Source organism: Elgaria multicarinata, chromosome 5 (genome assembly GCF_023053635.1).
Source record: "Elgaria multicarinata webbii isolate HBS135686 ecotype San Diego chromosome 5, rElgMul1.1.pri, whole genome shotgun sequence".
In the NCBI taxonomy this organism is placed as follows: domain Eukaryota; kingdom Metazoa; phylum Chordata; class Lepidosauria; order Squamata; family Anguidae; genus Elgaria; species Elgaria multicarinata.
In genome coordinates this window covers 115,371,582-115,395,065 of record NC_086175.1, presented here as the reverse complement: position 1 = coordinate 115,395,065, position 23,484 = coordinate 115,371,582, and the positions used below count along the sequence as shown (strand labels likewise).

The 23,484-nt window shown below is 44.0% G+C and overlaps 1 protein-coding gene across 1 annotated transcript in view; it reads right to left on the bottom strand.

Annotated features, from left to right (window-relative positions):
- SLC35F2 (solute carrier family 35 member F2) overlaps nucleotides 1-23,065 on the bottom strand; it is a 30,671-nt gene extending 7,606 nt beyond the window's left edge. The window contains exons 1-4 of the mRNA XM_063127732.1: nucleotides 22,908-23,065; nucleotides 10,305-10,480; nucleotides 8,144-8,271; nucleotides 5,665-5,824 (exon numbers count right to left, since the gene is read on the bottom strand). Coding sequence (XP_062983802.1) covers nucleotides 5,665-5,824; nucleotides 8,144-8,271; nucleotides 10,305-10,480; nucleotides 22,908-23,065 — 622 coding nt within the window. The remainder of the gene's footprint in view (nucleotides 1-5,664; nucleotides 5,825-8,143; nucleotides 8,272-10,304; nucleotides 10,481-22,907) is intronic.
- Between the last annotated feature and the right edge of the window lie 419 nt (nucleotides 23,066-23,484).

Genomic DNA, 23,484 nt, shown 5'->3' with positions numbered 1-23,484 from the left:
TATATGTAACTATATAGGTAATGTTTCCAGCTATTTGGCATCTTTCATGGTAGAGGAAGGAGCAGGTGTGATTAACTACAGTTTGACTGTAGTTAATTTCAGCGATGATTTCAGCGATGGTTTGTAGAAACAAGCCACCAACATAAACCACAGTTAGAAGTTGGCTTGCATCAAACAAAAGAAAGTTAAGTTTATCCAGAGGTGTGGTTAATCAAGGAAAAGTCTGGTTAATAAAAAATGGAAGCAAAAGCTTCTGAACCGCTCGGAGGAAGGCGAGGCATTTCTGGCATTTCAGTTGATCTGCCAACAACACACCTGAGGGGCCAGCTGTGCTGTGAAACTCACTCCCAAACTTGAACGAATGAATTTCTCCACAGGGGAGAAATGGCCAGAGGACTTGCTCAGACATTCTCAGGGAGTGGACTGGGAGCACAGAGAAGTTAGACAGATGTTCCAGAAAACAGTGCAACAGAATCTAGATGTATCCACAATTTGGGAGCACTGAACTGAGGAGGTCAAGAGCAGCAGCCAGAGAACAACCAGGAGCAGGCCAAAATTGGTACAGATGCTGAGAACAGTGTTTGGTTTCAAAATGCATGACAAATGAGTTAAACTTTTGAAAACTAAGCAATGGGCTGAGTGAGAGAGAGAGAGAGAGAAATGAACCAGGCTGTTCTTGTTGGGACCAAATCCCCAAATTGTCCTACCTTCCACTTCCTGCAGCAGGGCCTTTTTCTTTATGATGTCTGAGATCAAGCCCAGTATCTCTTAAATGGTGTGCTGAAGGCACGAAAGAGCACCCCGCTTTCAAAGGAGTCTGCCTACTGCTCTTCCATGTGAGTCATTGCTCTGGGCTCATTGCCTTCAAGCAAGGAAATATGCCCAGATCAGTGACTCATGCAGAAACACAGAAGGTGGGCTCCTCCTGAGATCAGGTCATTCTTGCTCTTATACATCTTTCCTGCAAAAGAGTGGCAGTACCTTTTTAGAAACTTTCTCTCTCTCTCTTTCACACACACACACACACACACACACACACACACACACATTAATGGACCAATTTATCTCTCCACAAAAATCAATAGATTGAACTCTGTAGGGGATGGACCAAGGTTCTGCATTTCAGAAAGTTCCTAAATGGAAGCTAAGAGTATGCTAGCATTGTATTTTATTTCTGAGGCCACGGGAGGTAGCACTTGTTTTACTGGGACTTACTGCAACATGATTCAGTTGAGAAATCTTGGTCAATATCAATTCAATACTCAAATTGCTGCTCTTATGAGCTTTTTACCCTGACAGGGCTCTGTTCCTTTGAGAAGCGAAAAATTCAGCAAGTGAAGCTTTTTTCCACTGCTGCACTGGCATTTCCAGATAAAGAGAACCCTGCTAGATTTCTGCCTGTGTCACATGGCAGTCAGATGCTCTGCAACTCTGGCCCATATTGAATGGATTGGCTTCATCTAGGATGTAACCTCCAACCTGAGAAAAACCTGTGAAACTGGAAAAAACAGGTGAAAAATATCTGGCAGAGATGATAGCTGGGTTGCATCCATCATGGCAGGAACAAAACCCTCACCCTGATCCAGATAAGGAGATGCATGCAGCTTTTGCTGGGTATAAATTTGATAAAGATCCAAATATTGTATATCTCAAGGATGGGGAACATGTGACCCTCACGATATTGTTGGACTGCAACGCCCACCATCCCTCACCATCAGCTATGCTGGCTATGACTCATGGGAGTTGCAGTCCAACAGCATTTGGAGAGCTACACATTCCTTTTTCCGTACTGCAATACCTTTAATTGAATATCTGCATCCATTTCATTATTATATTACAATTCTACACTGCCATATAGCCAAAGCTCTCCAGCCAAAGGTTAAAACATGGAAAATATTATATAATATAAAACCATTTGCATATAAACATATAAAACAATTTTGTACCATCAACAATAAAGATCCCAGTACCCATTAAAAATCTTATCATATGTTGTCAAATGCCTGAAAGTAGGGGACAGTCTTAACTCAGAACTGGAAAGATGATAATGTTGGTGGCAGGCAGACCTCACTGGGAAGAGTGTTCCACTGGGAGGCCACCACCGAAAAGGCCCTCTCCCTTCTTGCCATTCTCCAAATCTCCCTTAGAGGAGGCACTCAGAGGATGGCCTCAGATTATGATCATAGTGTCCAGGAAGGTTCATACCAGGAGAGTTGCTCCATCCAGAGACATTATGTTACTGAACACCAGCTGCTGGTGAATATCAGCAGGCAAGGTCTATTGCCTTCATGCCATGCTTGTGGATTCCTTGGAGGATTCTGGACTGGATGGACCTTGGACTGATTCAGCAGGAGTCTTCCTATGTCTCGCCCACAATCTAATACAACTAGTTATGCATAACTCCATGTGATTAGATTTGGATCATGGTGCCTGCCTAACAACCAGTTTCTACACTCCAACTAAGATAGATACCTGTGTATTGCAGCTTGCGATGGTACAAACATTGCCAGTTCCAGCTTTGGGGGCAGCTCTGGGCTAAGTTGGCCCCATAATTCCCTGGCAATGAAAGAGACATGGCTGACTGGAGCCTTCTGCATGCAAAGCTATGGTCCTCCCAAATGCAAGACCGGTGACACACTTAATACAGCGGGGGTGGGCGACACATCGCCATGCGCCACATGCACACACACCCAGTCCTCTTCTGCTGTCCCTGCCACCCTTGTGCTGCTGAATTCAGTGTTGTGGTGGAGGCAAAAAAACCCAAACCCTGCTGGTTTGCCACTGAAATTTGGGGTGTGTGTGTCACTATAGAACCTTAGAAAGATTGAATTCAGCTTGTTTTCTAGCAAAATTTGGACTTTCTAAGGCTCTGTAGTGGATTTCTGGTGAGTTTCGGTGGCAAAGAGCTAAAAGTTTTGGGCGGTGCAGTGACAGGAGTGTGGCCCCAAAAAGCAGGTCTGGGGGGCGAGAAACCACCTCCCGAACTGCCTGCAGTTGCCCATACCTGCACTACTGCATGCATAGAGAAGCTGTGCAATTGTTTCACCGACTGTGAAGTCGTACCCAGCAAATGCTCAGGGAAGCATGAATGGCCCATTCAGCAACATCACTCCTGAACTGTTAGCTACTCTTAATCCAGCACAGTAGTCCCATGACAAGCCCTAAGAACACTCTCTGTTCTGGAGCCCACATGGTCTTGGCACAACAGCGGTTCCTCATGAACAGAACGGTGACTAACATCGCTGATCCCACATTCCTGCCACTGTACGCCCAGTCTGTGCCCACTTCTAAGGTGCTCTCTGCCTTGTACTACAATTTGCAACAGGGTAGCTGCAATGGTAATGTTACACTGCCTTGAATGGGGGCTATGGAGCACCAGCACAAGAGGACCACGTGGAACATTACTAACAGTAAACAATGAAAGATCCTTTTGGTTCAGTCTTAGCCATCTCAAACATTCCTTGATAGATGACAGGATCAGGCTGCCGGAATCTATACTTATTGTGTTGAGCAAGGGACAAGATTTCAAACATACACACCATCAATTCCATTAATAATAAGGCCATTCTCAGGTGACATCCTCCCTCTCACTTCAGCTGAGCCAATGGCTCACGTCATGGGTCACAAATGCCGGGTGTCAGGCAAACATGCGGGGTCCTGTAAGTGGAGATGCCAGGATCTCGATCTAGGACTTTTTAATTAATTTATTTATTTATCATATTTATACCCCGCTCCTCAGCCAAAAAAGGCTCTCAGAGCGGCTTACACTTAGCAAAAAAGACAGTCCCTGCCCTCAGGCTTACAGTCTAATAAAAACATGACACATAAGGAACAGGAGTTCAGGAGGGAGGGGGGAGGAGAGAGAGAGAGAGAGAGTCCAACAGGAGCAGGCCATGATGTTTCTTCTGCCTGCTCCTGTCCCTTTGTTCTTTTCACTTTTCACCTGCGAGGTCTGAGCTACACCCCTTCCCCTATAAGTAGAGTTAGCAACATATATCCAGGCTCAGGTGCATCACATCTCCTTTCCATAAGATACTAGTTCCTGTGGCTGAACAGACAGGCATTATGAAGTACTACTATAAATGGATGTCTGAAGCTGCCTTCTACTGAGTCAGGTCAATAGTCTGATGAGTATGCAATGCATTATTGTCAACACTTGCTGGGAGTGACTTTCCCAGAAAACAGATTTTTTTTTAGCCCTGCTTTTAAAAAAACCCTTTTAGCTTGTAATGTCAAGGATTGAACCACTGACCTTCTAAATGTAAAATATATCCTCTAACATGAAGCAACGTCTAGGGTGACCATATGGAAAGGAGGACAGGGCTCCTATATCTTTAACAGTTGTACAGAAAAGGGAATTTCAGCAGGTGTCATTTGTATACATGCAGCACCTGGTGGAATTCCCTCTTCATCACAACTGTTAAAGCTGCAGGAACCCTGCCCACTTTTGTATCTGGGCACTCTCAGGGCTCCTGCAGCTTTAACTGTTGTGATGAAGAGGGAATTTCACCAGGTGCTTCATGCATAAAAATGACACCTGCTGAAATTCCCTTTTCTATACAACTGTTAAAGATACAGGAGCCCGGTCCTCCCTTTCATAAGATCACCCTGGCAATGTCCCACTGCGGGCTAAAGGGAGAGAGGGCAATACACTGTGCTAAAGAAGTGTGGAAACCTTACTTTCAAAGTCTTTGGCCCTTTCTACACCTAAGGATTATCCCAGGAAAATGGAGGGATCATCCCTGCCTGCTCCCGGGATCCCCTGTGTGTCATTTGGATGCACAGGGATGATCCCGGGGGGACAGGCAAGTGTACAAACGGCCATAGACCCTAAAGGAAGTTAACTTAGAGAAGTTCACAGAAGGAAAGTTTCCCATCTCCTTCTCCACCCAGTATTCCTTGCACCCATCCCAGATTTCTTAGGAAGGCTCCCAACCCTCTGGTGAGGCGTGGGGTGGGTGGGTGCTTATGGCTGCAGAAGGGAGCAGGGGAAACTTTCCTTCCATGAACTTCCTTAGGATAATTTATTTTAGGAACCAACCAGGCCTTTTCTGTAGTGGTACCTACTGTCTGGAAAACCCTCCCTCATTCAGTTCTGGAGGCGAGAAATGTAATATCCTTTCATCGCCTCTTGGAAACACATATTTTCACACATGCTTTCCCTGGGCTGTAACTGCTGCTGTGTTTATATTGATTTTACATGGTATTTTTAAACTTTTAAAGCTTGATATTATGTTTTCATCTGCTGTATTTTATGGTTTTAACTGGGAATTGCCCAGAGAGCCTCGGCTATTGGCAGTATAAAATGTAATAAATACATAAACAATAAACAGAATGTACATTTCACAACTATGTAGTACTTGGCAATACATATTTGGACATTTAGATATATCACACATCTTTTTATTTTTTCAAGCTGGTATCCAACAGTTCAGCATTCAGACTTCCTAAACTCAGCATTTAGTGGCAAAATGTTTAGATTTTCTACTGAGACAAAGAGACTGGTATTATTTCTTCCAAATAGACACATTCTGTTTCTGCTGAAGGACACATTCCAGTAAGTACCAATCTGATTCACACCAAGTATTCAACATACTGAATTAGTTCCTTGTCACTATCATGGTTAGAATTTTTTGCACATTTCACCAAGACATTTTGCCTTACCTTCACCATCTTGCCTCCCAGCTAATATATCTGCACCAACCATGGTCCCTACACCCAACAGGCAGACAGCAACAGCAATGAAATGGATCAATTTGTATCTTGCATGGAGGATGAACCACGATAAAGCCATCAGCACAGGAATCCCAAAACAGTCCAGGAGCTGCCATAGAGAGAAGGAAAGATAAATCGGTCAAAAAGAAGAAAGAGTCACAAATGCTCATTTCCGTATCAGATAGCAATTATTCAGGATATGCAATCTAACGAGCATAAATGCAGTTGAATGGCCTATGTGCACAACCTTGCTGAATTGCATCCTAAAGTCTATATTTGCACTTCTACATAGATCTTCTAGCTACTATTGGCGGCTTCTTCTCCTTCTCCTTCTTCGCTGTTGCTGTTATTTATTACATTTATATACCGTCCCACAGCCGAAGCTCTCTGGGCGGTTTACAAAGATTAAAAAATTGAACATTAAAAATCAATATACAAAAATTAAAACCATAAAAACAGCTAATATTTAAAACAATTTTTAAACACTCAACCAGGCCAAAGGTAGTTTTGGAGTCAGTTAAAACTCAACAGATGCTGTTAAATGCCTGGGAGAAAAGTCTTGACCTGGCGCTGAAAAGATAACAATGTTGGCGCCAGGCAAACCTCATCAGGGAGATCATTCCACAATTGGGGGGGCCACAACAGAAAAGGCCTTGTCCCTTGTTGCCATCCTCTGAGCTTCCCTCGGAGTAGGCATCCAGAGGAGGATCTTAGATGCTGAGCTCTGATATCACAGTGCGGCCATGAAAACCTCAACCAAAAACTGCTGCGCTATTAATGGAGACTAGAGGGAACCTTAGCATTAGGATTCCAAGATGCATGAGCAATTTTTGGCAAATTAAGCCTAAACACCACAGGCTTTTGAATGACACTCGTTGGACAGATCCATCAAGTAGTTTCACAGCCTTTTGATGAAAAGGGCAGACAGCACTTACGTTGTATAGGATACCTTTGAAACACAGCATATATTTTACAATTAACAGTAGTCTCCGGCCCTCCTCTGCTTTTTTTCCTATGTATACAGGAATTGGTTGACTTTCTCTAGCATTAGCTACTAGATCTGTTGATGTGGGGGCTGCAATGTAGCTATTTTCAGCATTAGACAGGTTAGTGGCATGGAGAGCTGACTTCAAACAGCCTTCTGGCAGTAGCTTGTTCCACCGGGACAAAGCCTGACCCAGAATGGATATCCCTTTGGCAAAGAGAAGTTGCAGCCTTTTCATGTTTCTTTTACTGCCTGACCCTATACATGTTTACTCGGAAGTATGTCCCACTGAGTTCTGTGGGGCTCACTTGCTGGAGAGTGTGCATAGGATTCTCATAGCTCTAATTGCTGGGAAACAGCACTAGCCGTCTCGCCACTATCAGCCTCAAAAAATCTACAAAACACTTCCTCAAATTGAAAACAACCCAAGAACAAAAGCCAAAATATTGCTCTTTATTTCTTATCCAAAGAGAGCAGCTGGAAGACTCCCACAGAGTGGAAGATGCCAGATGGGGAGAGTGCTTTGGTGTGATTGCATTACAAATAATTAACAATTTTTTAAAAAAGTAGTCCAATTAACAGGGGAGACCTTTTAAATCGATCAAAAGGATTTTAATTGATTACACAAAAAGACTAATCATTACTCTTTCAATTTTAGGCAGAGCTCTGCTAGATGTTTACCCTTGAACATTTTGGAGTGAAAAGTTGGGCTTTCAAGAGGGGCAAATAGTCCTGCCCCCCCCCAAAAAAAGACACCCTTCTATTTTTGTGAAAAAACACATTTTTCATACCTATTCATTTCATTTATTATATTTCTCTACGGCCCCATATCTGAAGCTCTGTGAGCGGTTCATAAAAATGAAAGACCATTAAAACTTCACAGCCTCAATCTATTTGTGCTTTGTACAGTTATTAGTGCTTCATTTACCAAGCAAGAATTATATAATGAATATGATGTCATAATGCTACACAGCCAATCAAATCTGGCTAAGCGATAATGTCACCGAGAGCAATGTGCTCCTTCTGAATGGGCAGAGGGAGAAGCCCATTATTGGGGCTCAGGCAACCACACCACCACACCCTTTTTTGCTGTGCTGCAGCATAGCCTATCAGGGAGCACCATCCCAGGAGACTCAGCAATGCCTCCCCACTACCCAATCAGAGTGAACACTATTCTAGCACAATGGTCACACACTTTCACCCCCTTTTGCAGAGCCCCTCCAAAACACTGCCCAACATTTAACGCATTTCATGGCTTGTACATTACATTGTACAGCAAATAGAAAGGGCTGCCTTACCAGCATAGCCAGTGGTGAAGGATCACAGGAATTGTGAGGGCCACAAGTTGCTCTAACCACCCTGCTCTAACCACTACACCCCCAGCTCATGACACAACAAATGCAGTCACTGTTAAGGTGCCACAAGGCTTTTTCTTCTTTTTACCTGGACACTTGTTAGGGTGGTATACTGGTAGGCTTTTACAATGGTGTAGTTGGCTTCAACGTCGGCCAATCCAAGCAAAATGTACTTCCACCATTTCTTCTTCAGGATTTGCAAGAGGTTGTCGCCGTCTGGAGAGAAAGTAAACACATAGGCCAATATATACATATGAGCCTGCTCACCCATTCAGCTCTTCTGCAGAGGCTCTCCCTTGCCGGCTATCATCCAAATTGCTTTTGACTGGGATGAGAGAAGGCCTTCTCTGTGGCTACGTCTAAGCTCTGGAACTCCTGCAGGGCGTTCCTGCAGCCCTACCATTACCTGCATACATATAGACATACCAGCCCTACCATTAGGCAAAGTGAGGCAACCAGCTCATATGGAGTGTCATAAAAGGACAGCAGACTGTTGGTTGTTTAATGTATTGTTGTTGTACTTTTACTGCCAGGAAGGGGAACAAATGTTTATGGTATTTTCTGCCTCAGGTGCCAAAATAACTTGACTGGTCATGGGTACCATGGACCTCGACTGGTTGGGGTGTGTGTGTGTTCTGCATACATTGCTCTACCTCAAGCAGGAAAATATCTTGGGCCAGTCCTACTACTAAGGTCTTTCATGGTCTTTCTTTTTCCGTGTAAATTTCTTCAACACAAATTGGGCCTTGGAGGGTTATTTGGAGGATAAATGATTAAGTTTTTAATTTCCCTAATATATTAGTTGTTGATTATCAGCTGTCAATTCCCTCTTTTATTTCTTATTATTAGCTTGTATTTTAATTGTCTAGTTGTACTGTAAGGTGTCTTGAGTGGTGTTGTTATTTTTAAGGGAAAGGCAGGCTAAAAATATTTTTGACTAAAACAAAAGATAAAAGCAAAGCCCGGCTCCAACTGTGTAAATCACTGGTTTCCAAATTCCGTCCTTTCAGAGAACTTTTTTCAACACTGGAACATCTGCCACAGAACCTCTGCACATGGGGGGGGGCACTGCACACACACACCTGACAGAAGAAAATTAACAAACTTGTTGAGCCTCACTGTCACCCCATATGAAGTGGGCATGTGCCTAGAATACACCTGACCCTTCCCTCAGGCTGAATCATGCAGGAGAAGACCAGTAATGGTGAGCAAACTGTCTTAACTACCATTACTATTTTCTCAGGTGTGGTCTGCACATGCAGGATGAAGTTTCAAAATCCTCTGTTGGTAAAGTGGACGGTATCATTGGAGAATACAGGTGGAATCTGCCACTTCTGAATGCTTTCCCATGTTTAAAAAAATCTAGCAGGTAGAAAACGAGCATGTGTGAAATAAAGTTTCTATTATTGTTATTATTGTTATTTATTACATTTATATAACTGCCCCATAGCCGAAACTCTCTAGGTGGTTTGCAAGGATGATCTCAGCCTACTTCTTGATATGCTAGTTTTCTAGTAACAGGAATTTGATTGTTGTTTTTTAACAAAGTGGAGCATTCATAAGTGTCATTCTTTTCCTGCAGTCTGAAATGGTACAGGCCATTTTATCATCCCAAAACTCCACCTCCTTATTCTATTACATGTGCAGACCAGGGATCACTAGATAGGTTTTCAGAGCACCTCAGGCTGTCCAGAATGCTGTTTGAAAACTGCTGCTTTAACCTGAAAACATTCAAGCAAAACGTTGGATTATGTTCCATAATGGTTTTCTCCACCATTCCCTCCATTTCCAAAGTTCAGAGATGAGTGTTGATCATTTGTAGCAAAAATGGCACCATCTATGCATAACAGGAAAGTATCAGTAGGCTTAGCAGAAGTACAAAAACTATTTAAGAAAATAAAAACCTAAAGGAGATAGGGAAAACTCAAAACAACCCAGGGAAGACTAAGGCTACAGCTAGACCTAAGGTTTATCCTGGGATCATCCAGGGTTCGCCCCTGCCCGAGCACTGGATCCCCCGTGTGTCACCTAGATGAACAGGTTTGACCCCTGGATGATCCAGGGATAAACCTTAGGTCTAGCTATGGCCTAAATATGCTCAGTGGTCATAGCACTGCTGACTATTGGGGTAGAAACAGAAAACCAGGTAGGGGGAATGGAAAAAAGTATCCTGGAGGAGGGCATGGCTGACTGTCTGAAACACAGAAACGCTCCACACTGCAACATTTTGTTACAGATCCCTCTTATACCTTTCCGAAAGGCCAGGGTCATCGTGTATACCAGAAAAAGCAGGCAATAGTTGATGAAGCTCTGTAGCATGGGAGTGTTCACGTTGTACTTCTCAGCGAGGAACTGGCTTGTGACTGCGGTTCCGCATATGAACAAGGAGAGCATCTGACCCAGGGCCAGCGTTTTCACAGTGTGCCTGTGAATGCAAAACGAGAGGACTTTAGAAGGCCTTTTATTTTACTCACCCATTCATTTACAGAAGGCAACTCTTCGCACCCCGTGAAATCCGGAAGCACTCCTGGTATCTCCCTTCACCAATAAGGCAAAGCGGTGTTGTGCCAAAGTTTGGAACCAGCCTTGGCAGCTGTTTTCCCAGTTTGTGCTGTCAACAAAGTTTAACAACTTTCTTTTAATTCAAACTGAGGCTCCAGCGGCCCAGTTATTTGAAGGACAGTTTGATTTTAGAAGAAGAACGAAGGTCAGTACAAGAATTCTAGCAGTAAATATCAGCGCTACTTGTTTGAAGATACCAGCAGAGCTGGCGCCAGCATCTAACATCCTTGGGCAGCTGCCAGGGTCCCAGCACCATGGTGGGGTCTGTTGATAATATCTACCGTGGGACCCACTTATTTTTTTTCGGTCCTTGCAACTACTGTTTTTGCAAAAGTGTGTGTGTGTGTGTGTGTGTGTAAAGCACTTTTCAGGCCACAATACATGGATGGTGCACTGCGTTTTGTTTGATCTGTGCAGACTTTTTGCAAGGTTGCTCATTCGGGAATTTGCAACAGTGTCATAAGTCAAAATACCAATTATTTTTAAAAGGTATTTAGCACTCAGTACATGTGTATTTATATGCATACACATTTCCTGTCTACCTTTCTTCCCAAGTATCTGAGTAAAAAGGTTTTGTAATCACATCCATGTTTTGTTTGGTTTCAGCCTCATACTGGCTGGGAATGATGGGGATTGTAGTCCAACACGTCTGGAGGGGACAAGTTTGGGGAAGGCTGGTCTAGGGGATGGGGAAAGAACTTTCTACATCATGCTCTGTCCCTACAATGTCTTCAGCAGTAACTACTGCCTTTTATTAAAATAAAATATTAATATTAATAATAATAATAATAAATAAACTTTTATCTACCTCTTAGGCCTAATCTACACCAAGCAGCATATCGCACTATGAAAGCGGTATATAAAAGACAGGAGCCACAATAAAGCTTTTGAGTGGTATTGAAGTGCACTGACAATTGATAGCTTATCCATGTATACACATGCATGCCAAGCCTCAAGCAAATCTCATCATCCCCTGATTTTTGGCAGGGATTTTAATCTTTAAAGCATCACCCCTAACCCCAATTCACACCCCTTTTGATATCTCCGTCAATTTTCACATTAGAAACGTCAAATTAGGCACCATGACACCTGATCCATGTATATACATGCATGCCAAGCCTCAAGCAAATCCAAGCATCCCCTGATTTGGGGGGGATTTTTGAAAATCTGACACCCCATTTTCAGAAATGGGATTTACTCGGACATTTTTACAGATAAAAACTTTGAGGTGGGCACCCTCACAGATGCCATCTAGAGCCACATTCATGGCAAGTTTCAAGCAGATCCCATCATCCTCTGATTTTTGGCGGGGGGAAACCCTTTTAACTCACCCCAATTCAAGTCCCATGCTAGAAGTCCATCAATTTTCACATTAGAAACGTCAAATTAGGCATCATGACACCTGATCAATGTATACACATGCATGCCAAGCCTCAAGCAAATCCAAGCCTCCCCTGATTATTGGGGGATTTTTGAAAATCTGACACCCCAGTATCTCAGGGATTTTTAAAGCTGCAGACAGCTCAATGGGCTTTATTCATGGCCATTTCAAAGGAAATCCCAACATGCCATGAATTGGGGAGTAGATAAACCTAAATATGAATCTTCTTCCACACTTGAAAAATTTATTTGGAACTTCATAAAGTCTAAGTGAGCGCAGGAAGGACTTACCCCTGAGTCAAAGCAAGACACACACAAACCATCCCTGCGAGACGGGCACAGAGGAGGACAGGCAGCACTGGGAGCAAGCATGCCAGAGGCTTGTGGGGTTGAACCACAAAGCCCATCATGTAGTACAGCTCCCAGGCACCAGGTGGGCAGAGAGGCAGGCAGAGATATGCCATAGATCTATGGGGAAGTCAGTCCCAGCAGATGCCCCACCACAACAGCACCCAGGCGGAGGAGGGAAGGCAGGCATGCAGCAGACATTTCTGGGGGTACAATGAAGTGAGCCAAGGATTGTTTCAAAGCCAGTAATGCAAACCATCCCTGCGAGGCGGGAGCAGCACAGAGAGATGCCTTTTCTTTTGCATCCCATAACTAGGAGGCTAGGAGGATAAGAGTAAAGCTTTGTGATCCTTGCTTCAGAGTTGGTTGACTGCATTGTGATCACAGCCATTATTAAACAACAACAAAATAATAACATTAATAATAGCAGTACTAATTAATATTAATAGCAATAACAACAACAACAACAAAGAGTTGAACCACAATGAAAGCCTGCCTGACTTCACTGAAGAGGAAAAGCCAGGAGAGCTTGGGCTATGGGGTGTATAAAATATAAAATGTAATAAATAAATAAATCAACAAAGGAGGGGTGGAATTAAAAGCAGCAGTGTTGCTGAATAAACAACAATATTTTTTTTTAAAAGGCTATGTCTGTCTTTTACCAGTAAGAGGAAAGTGGACGTGCCCAGGGGGAGGGGGAATTATGCCAATTTGACTGGCCCTAAGTAAGTACCGGTCTTTAAGAGGCTACCTGACACTTCAACTCATGACAGGCATAGCTTCTCCACTGGTTAATCTTTGGAGGGTTCTGATGACCCTCCAAAGACAGGAGTGTGTGCACTGGGCACGTCCACATGCCCTAGGGGACCTCATCCCCCTGCACCACATCTATTCAGTTGTTCACCAAGGTTAGGGTGCGTAGCAGTGCTGTGTTTCCTGTCTGTTATTTATTTGCTTAGTATATGATTTCAGGTTGTGTTTGTGCGTTTGGTGGGGCTACTGTTTAAAAAAACACTGGGAAAAGTCCGTTCAGAGACTAAGAAAGAAAAGTTTCCCAGTATCCCAAGTTACTAAGTATCCCATTCTGCTTATCCCCCTCCAACTTTGGGATTGGAGGATGCTTCATCAGGTGATCATGATTGGGAGTTGAATCTGCCTCTCAGCACTTCAAAAAGGTATCTCTCCTGCTTTTTTAACCCTATTTTTAAAAAAAATATAGCAAGCAAACCACAGCACGCAAAGTGCTGAAAATAGGCTCAAAATGACCCCCACCCACGACTCTCTAAGCACAGCGAGTTTCAAATAGATAGCTTGAAAAACAAAAAAGTTATCCACTAATCTTTTCTGCAATGCAATCCTATGGGTGAAAAAATCCAAAATGGCGGGCAGAGCGCTCCGCGAAAAGAGAAGCAATCTGCTTATGGTTGCTTCTCTTCGCCATGCTTCTCCAGCCCCCCGATCTGCTTCTCCTCCGCCTGTAGCGGAGGTGGATCACCCCGATCCGCTTCTGCTTCTCCAATCCGAGGAGAAGCGGATCACACCCCTACCAAATATCACATACAAGTTTTGCTGTGAAATTATACTGAGGCATTTTGATGCGCGAACTTGTAGCATAATGAATCCTTTTGGCTTGCAGACAAACATCAACATAAAGATGTTTTAAATACGTAAATAAATTAGATTATAAAATGATGTGCCTGTCAGAAGTGCTGTAGAAATGAATAATAATAGTAATAATACTATATATTTAATATTAGCATGAATAATAATGTGATACAATTCATGTTCGTCAAGACAAGCGTGTGCCATTCTAGAGAATGGTGTTAAAACTTTTGGAGGGCAGGAGGGAAATTATAAACATTTATACTGTAGTGTATCCTATCTCAGATCAGTAAAGCTGTAAAGACTAGTCTCTTCCGGCAGGCCTACCCAGATGAATTTTAAACCTAAGAATTTTAAGTTCTGATTGTTATTTTAATATTGTATATGTTTTATATGCTCTTTTAACTAATTTTATGTATCATATTTTATTTAGTGTTCTCCCTCTGGATCAAGGCAAGTAATAAATAAATAAATAAATTATTATTATTATTATTATTATTATTATTATTATTATTATTTATTAGCAGGGGTCCTACTGCCATCTTAGAACAGAGACAGCAGCAGGGTGCCCTCCGAGGGATTTTCTCCAGGGGGCGTGGCTTGGCACTAAGCCCAATCCTGGAGGAACCTGAAGAGTCAGCGAGGGCTGGATAGATCTGCATGCCAGAGATTTGGCATCCCTGATTTACAGGGTTAAAACAATTGCCTAGAATACCTAAAGATCGTCGTTGAAATGTTGTTTTCCATGTGGAACGAACACTAAAATGTCCTTGCCATAACACTCCTCTCCCTCTTCGCTAATTTCTCTAATTGTGCTACTGGGATGGCTATTGATTGCCGGTGTTCTTATCAATTATTTATCGGCCCATAAATAAAAGAACGATTCCCTTTACCCTTCCAGCACTTGGCTGCATCTCTCTGGCCCACTTTGCGGTGACACTAAAGATTAATTTCTTTCTTGGATGAGGTAATGGAGGTGATCTCAGACAGACTTTTAGTTAGACGTTGCATGGGCTTGATTTATTTTGCTGACCATAAACCACAAATAGAGCAGCTCACTCATTAGCCCTGCATGTATATACCGTAAACATGGAAGAGTGGACCCCCAACATCTGCGTGTCCTCCAGAACTGCCCTTAGATGTCCGCGCGTTCATTGGAATGGCTTCTGCAAAGGTAAGGCGTGTCTCACTAATCTTTTAGAGAGTGTCAGTGTGTGGATACACTACCAAAGGTATATCCATGGAGAAGGAGTTGTAGATTTTCCCCTGGATAGCAACATAGTGCAACGGTGGGCAGAAGATAGATCTGAGTGATCTGAAGTAGATCAGCAAGGATTCCTTGCTCCCAATTGTTTAACAAAATGACCACTCCCTTCGAAATTATACTGCTGGAATGAAGAAAGCTGGGAGTAGCAATTAGGTGTGGGTTTTGTGTGTGAAAGGACTGTGAGCTCAGTTGAGCTCCGGTGTTCCTGGGCTCTGTATTCTTTCATTCTAAGTGTTCGTTTCTTGCATCCATCCCCAGTTGGTGGATCTCGAGGTTCAATACAAAAAAAGCAGGTTCTACAAGCCTGAAGTCTGCCCACTAACATAGATCTCCAGTTTCTTTGGACTTTAATTGCCAGAGTTCTTGACCATTGATCAAGCTGGCAGGGGTTTATCAGTCCTGCACTCCAGAACATCTGGAGATCTACCTTCATCCCACCCCTGGCATGGGAGTATCCACAGCAATACCCTTTTCAATAATGTAGGATTTTATTCCAGGTATTTATGCCATGCCTGTATATCCATAATCAATTGCTTGTCTAGTCTCATGCTCCCAGGACAGTCAGCTCCACACCCCGGTTTCAGCACAGTCCTTTTGGGTCAGTCCTGTCTCTTTCTCCTTCTCGTCCTCTTCCTACATCAGGGCAAGGGCCTTCCTGATAGGCTTTACAGAGGAGAAGCAAGTAGATTGACAGGTAATCTCATCCCATCCCTGCAGCCCCCGCCTTCTGACTCCATCTGGATGATGAACAGATGGGAATGTTCCATACAACTAGACCAGCCTGCATTGTTTGGATATTCACACATAGACCAGGTTTGGACAAATATAGTGTGGCTCATTGTGGATTATTTAACACCTGACGACCTACAGCGCCCGAGGCCACTACGTTGCATATGCACCCTCTGCTTGGGAGTTGCCGTGTCGTGCGAACCCAGTGAACGTGGGTTATGCCAGGGATAAACAATCCTGGCATAACCCTAAAACAGACTTTGGGTTATGTGAGGGTTATTTAACCCATCCTCGCTAGCTTCACACAACACAACAACCCCTGAGAAAGAGTTGCATCTTCAAAATGGTGCCCATATGCAACCTGCATGTACCTCACCCTCACTGTGGGTTCAATAATCCATGGTGGCCTGTCTTGTCATGCGACTAGCCCGATAAATTGCAGCTGCACAGGATCATACCAGCCAAATCTGCTCCCATTTCACTTCCGATAAGTGCAAACAAGGCCATTGACTGGGGCCATGAAACGATCCTTCACTTCCAACAACATTGCCTATTATCATTCTACTTCCACTTTCAAGAGATAATTGCAAAGCAATCTCAATCCTGCTCCAACTCTTTGGAAGGCAATATTTTAGACTGCTCTTCTGTTTAAAGAGCTTTGGAAAAAGGAAATGTCTGCTTGATTTTAAGTGAAAACAAGAAGTAACGAGTAACCCTCAACATTTAACACTCCCCCCATGCAGCCTATTCCCACTTCCAGCTCACCAGCTTCATAAACGTGTTTCTTAACTGGCAAAGTGAAACATAAATGTGTGATTGCAGGTAAATGTTTAACGATCAAGTTACTAGCAACACAGAGAGATTTCTGTAAATTAACAGGGTGTTCAACTGTTGTGTAGAGATGTGAAGGGCCAGGAAAAACCAGAAATATTTGGAAAAAACATTTTTCCATTTTTTTCTGAAGCCTTTTTGAGTTCCCCCCCCAAAATTGAAAAATATATATGAAGAAATATGGATTATGGAATGTTTTATTTTAGCATGAAGAATAAAATGTTTAAACAAGGTGTTCAAATGTTTACTTCTCCAAATGATTTCTAAAAACTATGTATAGGATCAGATTATCACAATTTCTGTGCACCAAGGACAAGGAAGTCCTAGGTCGCAAATTGAGACTACAACTGTCAAATGCAAGAGCAAGATACATTTCTGCCTCTAGGGGGCACTGCCATTGAAGCAGAGACTGAAACTGATAGTTATAGCTACAGCTCAGAAAATGAATCTGATTAAATTTCATGCATATTCATTGAATCTTGGTCCTCCCCTTTTCTCAGTTCTTTTTATGGTAATAGGTGCTTTATGTCTGCTTGACACTGTGGAGGACTAGCGGAAACATAAATAATTTTCTTTGTTACGAATGTTGATGGTTGCTTCTGTTGTTGTTGTTTTTAATTGTTTTTTGCCTGCTCCTCATAAACTGGCAAAAACAAAGAGATTGTTTGTAGAATCATAGAATAGTAGGGTTGGAAGGGACCTATAAGGCCATCAAGTCCAACCCACTGCTTAATGCAGGAATCCACCTTAAAGCATACCTGACAGATGGCTGTCCAGCTGCATCTTGAAGGCCTCTAGTGTGGGAGAGCCCACGACCTCCCTAGATCATTGGTTCCATTGTCGTACTGCTCTAACAGTCAGGAAGTTTTTCCTGATGTCCAACCGGAATCTGGCTTCCGGTAAGTGAACTTGTGTTCTGTAACCCTTAATTATTCAGAAGAAACTCGAGTTAACAGAGTGTATGAGAGAATGAATGTAATGTATTAAAGCAACGTTGCAGTGAGAAAATGGCTGAGAATCCCTTAGGAGTGTAAATGAATGTTCAGATTCCGTTTGCTTCATTTAAATATGTCTTTTAAGATGAAAGTGCAAGCTAATTGTTGAGAAAAACAAGGTTTAGAGTCCAGCTGGAAATCCCAATGTGCAATCTTTATACATGTTGATGGGACTTGCGTCTTTTGCTAAAGGTTTGAGAAATTCAGATTCTGTAAGAGAATGCTAGAAGACACTAGAGGTATGAAAAAGACTTAAATAGTCTAACTTGCAAAAAAAGCAGGCAGAGGGAGAGTTATAGCCAGAGGCCAAGAAAGTGAACTAAGTTTAGAAGGTGAGAAAAAGTCAGAAAACGTGTTAAAAAAGGGGGGGGGGGTAAGAATGCCGAAAAGAGGAGTACCCATACATGTGTAATAATGTAGAGTAATAACAAAGATTTTTCAATGTTCTGGGTCTCTGTAAATAAGAAAATGTAAATGTATTATTCATCACAAGAAATGTTTCTTGATGTCCTAAATGTGTTGTAGCCTCATTGCAAAGCGTAGTATGTGTGTGTGTTTTCCTGATTTCTCCTCATTCCAAACTTTCACTGTGTATCACCCAACTGATAAGAAACTTGTTATACTGCCAAAGAGAAACCCACCCACCCTATCCTCCTGATTGAAAGTGTGTGAGACAGAGTGGTTTCCAGAGGGGGTGAGGCAGAGGACGTGATGATCCTTCAAATATCCCAAATCAGAACAAGCCTGGCATTTGTCACTACTGTAACCAGCCTGGGCATTAGAAAAATGAGTGTCCATCCAGACCTGGCCAGTCTGTGGACACTGCATACTCTCCAAGTTCATACAACCCGCCTCCTACGCCTCCCCCATCCAGGCAAATCCCTCATATCCCTCCAACACCAGACAATGCTTTCCATTATTAGGACAGCTCGGGTGACTACTCGAGTAACTGTTTGGTGCCTTCTCTTTCTGTAGCCCAATCTGGTCCTGATGTCTTCTGCTCCATTAATGGGAAAACTGCCAAGTGTCTTGTCCATACTGGAGCTAGTTGCTCTACTTTACGCTCTGAATTTTTTTTTCTTTTCCTCTTTTCTCTAAAGTTATAAATGCAGTAAGAATTTCTGGCCCACAATATTGAGAAAGCTGTGAAGACAACTCATGTAGCACATCCCCCACCTTGGGGACCCTTTGTGAATATTCAAATAGATTCTATTGGAATGAATAAGTGTTGTGTGTTAGAATATGTTATTGTATTTGTGTGTCCATTCTCTGGATGGGTTGACACCCACCCCTGTGAAACAGCAGATACTGTCACTGGCCCCATTCAGAAGACACCTCATAGCTTTAACCATGGTGGTTAATCCAGAAAGCTGGGCTGTGTTCAGAAGACACCTTAAACCACAGCTTTAACCATGGTGGTTAAGCCAGAAAGCTTTATTCACCAAGGTTAAAGCCATGGTTTAAGGTGTCTTATGAACACAGCCTGGCTTTCTGGCTTAACCACCATGGTTAAAGCCGTGGTTTAAGGTGTCTTCTGAATGGGGCCACGGTGAGCAAGAAACCCCAAGAGACTTTATCCTGATTCGGAATACCTCTGTGTATTAACACTTCCCTGGACAAATTGTTGAAGAAATCTGTCAAGCTCTACAAGTTGAACACCACTTCCTTTGCTCTCATCATCCTCAATTGGCAGGCCTTGTGGAAATGAAAGATGGTGTTTTTAAAGAATGACAAAGATTTGTTTTAAAGAATAACATGTTTTAAAGAATAGCAAGGACTCCAGTGGCCAGATGCTCTCCCAGTGTGGTTTGGTAGCTAAAAGTGTCAGACTGGGAGTCGGGAGATCCGGGTTCTAGTCCCCACTCAGCCATGGAAACTCACTGGGTGACTTTGGGCCAGTCATAGACTCCCAGCCCTGCCTACTTCACAGGGTGGTTGTTGTTGGGAGGATAAAGCGGAGAGGAGGATTATGTACGCCGCCTTGGGTTCCTTGCAAGAAAAAAGGCGGTATATAAATGCAATAATAAATAAAATAAATGAATAAGCGTGGGCACCACCTCACACAAACAGACTGGACTTAGTCCTCATGAAAAACCCTGATGGGAAGATCGATGAGGCTTCCCACCTCAGCACCTATAAAATAACAATTTATTGACTTGCAGTTAACTGATGGAACTGTTCTAAGCTATTGCAAGGCACTAACGAAATCTGTTAAAGTTTTCCATTCGCAGGTTCAAGAAGCTCTTCCCTCCACTCCAATGGTCCAGTGTCATGACTTCCAACCAGGCGATTGGGGGGTATACCAAAGTACACCAGAGAAAGACATCTCTTGTGCCTCGCTGGAAAGGGCCGTTCCACATCTTCCCGATTACCAATACTGCTGTCAAGCTTCAAGGCGCACCTTCTTAGATCCACACCTCACACTGCAAGAAAGCCCTGCCTCCCTTGGATCTTGGTGTCCCTGACTTCGCTCCAGCTTCTGCTTCAGCATCACTCCCTGGGTCCCAGGATAAAGACACCCAGTGTCTCCCTCAGCCTGAGGTAGAAGAGACCAGCACTCCAGCATACAACCTGAGGTCTAGGAAAGGTACATACTAGCTTACCCACTACCCTCTAGTGACTACCTCAAGTGACACTCTTAAGAGGTCACTGAGAAGACAGGTTGTTGCCAATATCAACGTGAAGCATCAAAGCCTGCATACCTTGATTTGCGCAGCAGACTACAAGGAAGTCCCTATCCCAGAGGCAACGCACTCCAATCCCAGACAACGCAAAGCACAAACTGCATCCCCCAGAACTGAACTGTACTTTATGCACCCAACGATCAAATCTCCAAGTTGCCCATCTACTGGACTTTGTCCAGTATCTGAAAACATCTTGCCTCCCTGGTTTTGCTTGATACCCATTTTCTTCCTCCTATGTGCAATTGCCTTATTGTACGAAGTCCCAGCTTTGTCTTATTTCTCTCCTTCCTGCCATTTGCGATGAACTATGAGGACAAGGCTGTCTTGAAAAATGGCAAAAGCGATTGCTGAGCTAATGAACTAACTGTTGGGTTTGTAGTCACATGTCTGTTCATGGTCGTAGAGGGGTTTCTATGATTCCCATTCCATTGAATGAAACTCAGCTAGTGTCTCCCGGCTTTCATGGACTGAAAGCAAATGCAACATGGGATGCTATGGGCAGGAATAAGGCTGAAAATATCCAGTTGTATGCCAAAGTACCAGGGAAGTTTTGTTGGGGTTGCCATGGTTCTGCCTTTTGGATGGAGAGAAGTAACTGTGCATACGGAAAAGAATGAGTACGCCCTATAGGGGTTAAATTGCACAACCTCACAAAGGCCAAACACCCTAATTATACCCTATATGTGGGCAGAGAGTTTGTTCCAGATAAAAGAACCCTGCCCATAGCTTCACCCCATGAGTGCCCCTTTTCTCAAAACTCTGCTATGAATCAAGCTCAGAGCCATGTGATCTCAACAGCATACGAAAATCTGATTTGCAACATGAACAAGAGTATAACTCCAGATACTCTTAACCCTATTGAATTACCAGCACCTGCCAAGTAGATTTAGGACGGATATACAAAATGGCATAAACATACAAATCGGCTAAGAGAGGTTAACTACCTCACCTTATACCTCACTAGACAAGCGGAGTTGTATTTCCTTTGTGGAAGCTCTGCCACCATCCTAGAGAGAGAAATGCAACTTGAGATATGTAGTGCCAAATCACTAAAGAATTACACTGCCAACATGTGAAGAACTACAGCAAGTTTCATCATCGAGGAAAGATGAGAACTGCAATGAAGTATGTGTTAATTAGAACAGTCCTGCTTTTTAATAGCTCCATCACAGTCCAAATAGTCATTTGTTGTTGCATTTCCTGTTGTATAAAGAAGACTATGCCGACCTTTAACACTTCAGCCGTGAGGCAAATAGTAGTCCAGCAGATGACAGAAGAAAGAAACAGAGAAGCTGAAGTTCTGCAAGTAATGCAGATGGACATAAGTGAAGGTGAAGTGTAACTTTAAGTGTGTGTTTGTGTGTGTGTGTATCTGTAAGGGCAGATAAAAAGGGGGGAATTGTAGTAGAATTTCTAAGATGGGAACTGTAGTCGAGTTTCTGGGATATTGCAAAATGCACAAGAAGGTGTCTCTTGCTGATAAAGAATGTGGACTTTCTGATAAGAAAGGTGTTCACAGTACCTGAGCTAGAGAAAACTTTCTGCTAAGATAAAGGGAGGGGACCTGCAAAGGGATAGCTAGTTGTGTGTGTTACTGTATAAATGCAGGGGCGGGGAGTCGAAGCAGCAGTCAGTTCCCTTCCCTGAGCTGTTGGGAGCTCCATGGCCATAGTGGCTCTGTCTTGCAATAAAAGCGCTTTTGCTTGTGAATGCTGCTGCCTGGGTTGTGATGGTGTTTAGCCAATGACAACGAAATCCATGACAACCGGAGGTGCAAATGATTCAGCCTGGGAACACCTTCTGTATGCAATGCCTACCACGGATGCCTTCCCAAACAAAAACAATTCTTCTGAAAATTCTTTCTTCTCATTTCCCAATGCAACCGCCAGCACTTATTAGGGAACGGAAAACATGTTTTCAGTACTTAATGTAGTGGTGGTGGGGTTTCAATACGATACGAAATGAGAAAGAACGCTTTGAGCATGTACAGAGCGCTTTTCCCTCGCCGCTGCTCCCTTCGCTTCCCCCATCCCATCTAACAATCATGAGATTTCAAGAAGGGTCCCACGGCCTGTTCTCTTAGCCATAGCGAAGCCGCGTCCATTCGATCGGTTCTAAACTTTTCTTTTCAGGAAATAAACATCCTGACGAGGCATTTCAGGAAAGCACGTGTGCGATGGAGGCGGCACGTGTGAAGCCCTCTCGCCCGTCTGTGTACACCGCTTCAGATCGAGTTTAACCCATCGCCGTGTCGGGGGGGGTTTGGGGGGAGGAATGGGGTGTTCTCCCATCTTATTAGCAGCCTCTCCTTTTAAGCCTTTCTGCCTCCCACGTGTAACCGCCGCCGGGCTGCATCGGCAGTTCCTCCCCGGTCAAAGGACAGGTATTGCAGCAGCAGCAGCAGCAGCAGCAGCAGCAGCAGCACCGGCGCTTTGCCCTTTGTACTGAACTTACCAAGTGCAGAGTTTTTCCTTCGCGCGGACCAAGAGGCCGGCCGTGCAGCAGCGCCGAGGTCGCGCTGGCGGAGCAGCCCCTGCTGCCGCCGGCGTGGCGGCCAGGTTGGCGTCCTCCGGGTCCGGGCACGCGCCGCCGCCGCCGCCGCCTCCTTCCATGGCAAGCGAGCGATGAGATCAGCCCAGAGATCCGCTCTTGAGACAAGGCAGAAAGAAGGGACCGCGCAAGAGGAAAGGGAGGGGAGGAAGCGCAGGCCGGGAGGCGGGGCGCTGCTGCTGCTGCTGCTGCTGCAGGAGCAGCTCCTACTCCTTGCCTGAGCGCCTTCGCTCGGCCCCCTCTCGCGTGTGATACTGCCGCGGTTGTTGCTTGCTGGGCTCGGCTCGGCTCGCCCTGCATCAAATCGTTCGCAGTCAGCAGATCAAAGCACCCAAACACAAAGCCGGCGATCACAGCGCCCGCTGCCTGGGTGTTGGCGCTGTTGCGGCGGCACCTGCGCAACACCGAGAGCGGGAGGAAACCGAACACTCTCCAGGCGCTCCTCCCGCTGGCCGCGACACGGAGCCCTAGCTGGCTCGCT